The 6,000-nt window shown below is 52.6% G+C and overlaps 1 protein-coding gene across 1 annotated transcript in view; it reads right to left on the bottom strand.

The window, feature by feature from the left end:
* Positions 1-214: 214 nt before the first annotated feature.
* The window catches only part of Bdkrb2 (bradykinin receptor B2), a 30,612-nt gene continuing 24,826 nt past the window's right edge, over positions 215-6,000 (bottom strand). Inside the window, exon 3 of the mRNA XM_059279483.1 lies at positions 215-2,830. Within this exon, the coding sequence (XP_059135466.1) occupies positions 1,720-2,830 (1,111 nt within the window). The 3' untranslated portion in view covers positions 215-1,719. The remainder of the gene's footprint in view (positions 2,831-6,000) is intronic.

Below are 6,000 nucleotides of genomic sequence, written 5' to 3'. Positions count from 1 at the left end.
CCTGGTCTCAATTGTGTCTCCGGGTACTGGTCCGTGCTCATGTAAGATGTCTCTGTCACGTGCTCTGGTGACCACACTGCCCCTGCTACAGTGGACCAAAACCTTTTTGACACTGTGAAATAAAATAAACCTTTTCTCTCCCTCAAGCTGCTTCCGTCGGGTAATTTGTCACAGCTGCAAGAAAAGTAGCTGATACAGATACATGGAAAAAGAAACACCCATGGAAGATTCTAGAGCTGGGAGTGTGGTGTCTGTCACCCGAGTCTCTGGCAGGGTTGCTGGGACAACTGTCACCACTGACAACAGAGCCCAGCCAAGACCCTTGGAATAGGCTCTACTGGGGAACCCACTGGCCCTGAAGCCATCTGGGGCATCCTAGCATCTCTGGTGGAAGACCTGTTCAGTGTGCAGGTGTGTTGTCCCCGCCCAGCCCCGGGGGTGGGGGGGTTTCTCAAGTCAGAGTTCCCAGATAGCTCAGCCCACCCCTGCCAACACTCATGAGGCAATCTGTGGCCATTTAGGGAGTTGGGCCTGGAATCAATGCCCTGGGATAAGTGACCTAGGGTGGGTCAGCTGCCCTTTTGTGCACCGCTCTCAAATAAACCAGTGATTGACACCCCTTGGTCATTGAGACAGGGACCCTGCAAGCAACCTGGACTCCCCTGGACAGCTACCGATTTGCAGCCAGGCTGTGAGCTGTGGCTTCCCTGGGCAGGTCCCATCAGAATTCTTTTTCTTTGTCTCAGTGCAACACGAACAGTTGCCCTCTCCTGCCCTCCCCACGTGCCAAATGCCTATTGTGTGTGCATGGGGGTGGGGTACTGGGAGGGAAAGGCAGAGGCCAGTGAGGGCCTCAGACACCTGCAGGCACGTCCTGTGTTTTTCAACAATGTTCCCCACAAGGTAGTTCCTGAGCCTCAGCGACTTTCTCTGTGCCAAATTGTGTGCTCTGATGCCATGCAGTCACATGACACCTATCACTTTGCAAAGCACAAGATACTCTCACATTACAGCAGAGGAAGTGGAGGGCAGGGCCAGGCTGCTGTGCTGTCCGTTATCCCCACAGTTCCTCGGTGTTCACACACCTTCCAGGGACTGCAGGTCCTGGGCATCCTCCACTTACGTCAGGGTTCCTTTAAGACAGATTTCACTGCGGATCTCTTCCCTCTTGCCCACAGTGTCCAACGCTGTGCATTCAGCAAGCGCTCCATAAACGCTGGGGTGGGGTGGGTGTCTTTTTCACTGTCCACCTTGTCCATGGGTGAGAGGAGTGATGGGATCCCAGGCTTTGGGGCCTTACCAGGGACTCCTCAGAGCTAACCTTCAGAAGACCAAGAAATCAGCAAACCATGAAACCCAGAAGCAAGTCAGCCGGGCCTCCTGCACATGTAGCCACAGGACTAAAGCTGGCAAGAGTTTTCCTGGAGATCTGTCCTTCCCTTACCCACTGTGGGAAAGAGGTGCTGTCACTCCTATCCCTAACCCAGGACCCCTCCATTCATGGGGCCTCAGAGTGCCAGACAATAAGAATAATCCCAGTGTACTCCAGGGTACCCACCCCTCACAGCATGCTCATGCCATGAGACAGGTTAGAATCATCGGCCTGTTTCCTTGGTGCTGGCTAGGATGCTTCGAGCTCCTTCCTGAACCTAGGCTGAGTAGCCCGGGCCCCACCAGTCTTCACACATCTTGACAGGAGTCCTGCCTGGTGGCCTCTGTTCACTGTCTGTTCCCTGCCCAATCCTGCAGCTTATGGATCTGGCGTTCCACCGAGATAGAGGTCCTCAGAGTCCCCAGGGAGTTCTCCATCTGCATGGGTTCTCCCATGCAGCCTCCCCTCCGGCACATTGCTTGGTACACCTCTCGGGACTTCTTCCGGAAGCGCTTGCCCACGATCACATACACCAGAGGGTTGAGGCAGCTGTTGCTGTAGGCCACGTAGGAGCTGATCTGTGTGATGACATCGACAACATGCACGTCCCAGCATCCGGACAGCACGCCGAGACGCAGTAGCGTGTCCAGGAAGGTACTGATCTGGAAAGGCACCCAACAGAGCACGAAGAGCCCCAGGACAGCCAGCACCAGCACGGTGGCCTTCCTTTCTGTCTGGATCTCCTTGAACTTCTTCATCTCGTTGTTCCTCAGCACCTGCATGATTTTCACCGTGCAGAATGTGATGACGCTCAGGGGCAGGAGGAAACCCACCAGGTTCAGCAGCACGTTGGTGAACACCTCCCAGGTGCGGGATGGGTAGACGATGACGCAGGCGGTGACGTTGTAGCCCTCTTCCCTGTAGTCCCTCATGGTCCTGAACACCAGCATGGGTGAACTCAGAAGCATCGTACAGCCCCAGATCACCAGGCTGTAGATTTTGGCCCAGCGCACACCGCGCATCCGGCCCATGGACATGGTCTTCACCAGGGCCAGGTAGCGGTCGATACTCACAAGCATCAGGAAGCAGATGCTGCTATAGAGGTTCATGTAGATCATGGTGTTCACCACGCGGCACAGCACCTCTCCAAACAGCCAGTCGAAGTTATTGGCGATGGTGATGGCCCAGAAGGGCAGTCCGCAGGCCAGGATGAGGTCCGCAGCGGCCAGATTGCCAAGGTAGATCTCCGCCACGGTGCAGCTGTTCTTGTGCAGGCAGAACACACTGAGGACAAAGATGTTCTCCAGTGCAGCCAGCAGGAAGAGGACCCAGAGGAAGGGAGCCTGGATGGCATTGAGCCAGCTCCACCACTCAGTGTCTGGGCAGTTGTTATCCTCTGAAAGGGTCCTGTTAAGAGCAGACCCCAGGACGTGTGTGGTGAGGTTGAACATTTCCATGCTGAAAGAAAGGGGAGAAGAGACGGTTGTACCCTTAGGCCACAGAGGGGAGGGGAGGAGGAGGGGAGGGGAGAGGGGGAAAGGAAGGGAGGAGTACAGAAGCTCAGGGGGACCAAAAGGTCCGTCCACTGAGCTAATGGCTCCCCAGGGCAGTGAGGATGTGGGAGTGGCAGGACTCCAGTCCCTCTGTGGACAGCACATGGAACACTTGAGAGAGCCCTCTGCAAGGTCCTCTGCTCATGGAACCAAAGGAACATGGCATGTCTTGGTCTGAGCTCTGTAGGAATCCTTCCTTGGCTACACTCACAATCGTGAGTCCCGTGCCTGGACCCCCCCTGAAGTCTCCATGATCAGAGGATGTGCACACTACCTTCTCAAGCCTCTTGCCTAAGGGGCTGTCATCCCTCAGCCTCTCAACGCTGGGTCATGGATGAGCACCGAATTAGATTAGAACAGTGATGTCATGCCTGGTGGAGAGATTGCAGTGTGGCCCCAAGACCACAGCGGTTTCCCTGAACAACCCATGTCTTCCGGCAGAGGGAACATCTAAGCCCGTGCCCACTGGCAGCAAAGCAGAGGTCAGCAGGGGTTGCATGGGAAGAGAGAAGGCGAGGCTTTGGACCTGGGTTCAAATCCTAGCTATCGGTTAACTATGTGTGTGACCTTGGACTGTTACTTAATGTCTCTGAACTCCTAACCAGTAAAATGGGAATAATAAAATAAACTTCTTAGGATTGTAGTAGAGATCTCAAAAATCCAAAGCACTGCTTTTGGTTCAACAAACATGAGTAATTATCTATTTCTGTCAACCTGTGAAAAATTGAAATCAAGGTCAAACTAGTACCACCATTTGCAGGCCCTTGATGACCCCTCGCTGGCATTAACTCCTCTCTCACTTCCAGGTGACACTAACACACCGTGAGGTAAACCCCTCCCCAGAAGTGTTTAGAGTGAGAGAATGTATCTCTGTGTTCAGCAAAGAGGCACTCGGCTTCGACAAATATTAGGTTCCAGTCCTAGCTGTGTGGCCTTGGGTATGTTGCTTGACGTCTCTGGGCTTCCATTTCTCCTTCCTTAGACCAGTGTGCTATTTTATTCTCTTCCTGTGTGGCCTTGCATGGTGGTTGTACGGTTCAAATCAAAGAGAGATTGTGAAGATGCATTAGAAAACCTAATGCACACCGGGGAGGCGAGTGTGATTGGCATGTTCCCTGTAGAATGGGTGCTGGGAGAGGCAGGGGGGCCCCTCCTAGAGGCCCATTGCTGGGCAGGTAAGAGGAGGCATTAGGCAGTATACCTGGCAAGGTTCTGTTCAACATCCTGGGATTTCCTGGGAAGAGCCCTTGAGTGTCTTCTGGACTGGCGCCAACGTAGAGCCAGGCTGAGACTCATGGGTGATACAGTTTCGACCCTGAGGTGTCTGGAGCCCCCGTGGCTCCCATGGGGATAAGGAGTCCCATGGTCACCTGCCTTGTTCCTAACAGCCATGGGTGCCTGTGTGGTGAGTCTTAGGTAGGTGGTGATTTCAGGAGGGCACAGACCCAGTATTCCATCTTCATCACCATCACTAGGAGTCCTGGAGCTGGTCCCAAAGGAGTTTAAAAAGTCCTGAGGATGGGGGAGGGCAAAGCAGCTAATGGTAGAACCCATCTCATCCATTTTGAGGTCATGAAGTGAGGTTAATGTTTGGAAGGTGGTCCCAGAGATGTGTGGGAGATACCAGAGGTGAGACTGAATGAGGGTCTCCATTGTTGCCCTGAGGATGTTATGGAGGGGCCAAGGGGTAAGATCTATGCTCTAGAAGGATGCCTTGCTACAAAAAGATTCTCTGACATAGCTCCCTCTGGGCAGCAGACTCCAATTCTTCTTCCTGCTACGGGATGTCTTTCTGCATGCTGTGAATATGTGTTGCTCTGATTGGTTGATAAATAAAGCTGCATTGGCCTGTGGCAGGGCAGGATGGAGCTAGATGGGAAAATCCAAGAGAGACAGGAGGAAGAGAAAGGAGAGGCAGAGAGGATGTGCCATCCCATCATCCAGGGAGCAGCATGTAATGGCACACAGGCAAAACCACAGAACACATGGTGACATATAGATTAATAGAAATGGGCTGAGTTTAGTTATAAGAGCTAGCTAGCAAGAAAATTGAGCCATAGGCCATGGCCATGCAATTTGTAATGGATATAAGCCTCTGTGTGTTTATTCGGGTCTGAGCGGCTGCAGGACTGGGTGGGACATAGGAAAACTTCAGCTACATCTTCCTATGGTGATATTTTATTTGTATTAAAATGTTATTTGTATGTTAATAAATAAAGTTGCCCGGGGGTCAGAGCTATTAGCAAGCCATAGGAAAGCAGGGCAGTGGTGGCATACGCTTGTAATCCCAGCACTTGGTAGGCAGAGCTGGGTAAGTCTCTGTGTGTTCAGGGATACAGCCATTATTGGATACACATGCCTTTAATCTCAATACCAATCATGGAAAACCTGGAGGCCTATACAGACAGGCCGTGATGAGGTGGGTCATGTGGTTGGGTTTACAACCAATGAGAAGGCAGAACAGGAACTCTATAAAAAGACTTTAACACAGGGGTAGCTCTAGTTCGGAGAGGTAGGACCATTGCAGGAGGAAGGGTAAGGTTTTAGCTCTGACCTCTTGGCTTTCTTCTTTGCATTGGTTCTGTGTTTCTTATTTAATAAGAAGGTTGGTTACATCTACATCTTCCTATGGATGTGGTTGGAGACGTAATGCCTTGCGCCTGACCTACGGTGGCAGTAACGGTGCGTGACCTTCAAAGTGAGGTCATTAAATGCCTCACAGCACCTTCCTGGCCTCACAGGGTGCTGGCCGCGGGAAGCCAGACACCCTAGGGTGTGACACTCGTAAACCCTCTGCAAGTGGAGCTGCCAACCCCGATCAGCCTGTGCTGTGTCTGCTCCCATGGCTCAGCCTCTTCCAGCTGAGCTTAGGCATCACAAAGCAGAGAGAAGCCGCCACCTGCAGGCTGTCCTGCATCCTGAATAGGCAGCCTCTTTTGGAATCTCATGGGTATCCTCATTCCAGCCCTTGGCCCTATTTCTGTGGACACGGAGAGCCCATGTTCTTAGCAGCAGCTTGGGGGAGCTCTTTGCCCACTAGAGACTCAAGTCTACCATCTCAGCCATTCAGTATTC

The sequence above is a fragment of the Peromyscus eremicus genome, chromosome 14 (genome assembly GCF_949786415.1).
Source record: "Peromyscus eremicus chromosome 14, PerEre_H2_v1, whole genome shotgun sequence".
NCBI lineage: Eukaryota > Metazoa > Chordata > Mammalia > Rodentia > Cricetidae > Peromyscus > Peromyscus eremicus.
The sequence above is the reverse complement of the archived record's forward strand: the minus strand, read 5'-3'. Positions and strand labels throughout refer to the sequence as shown.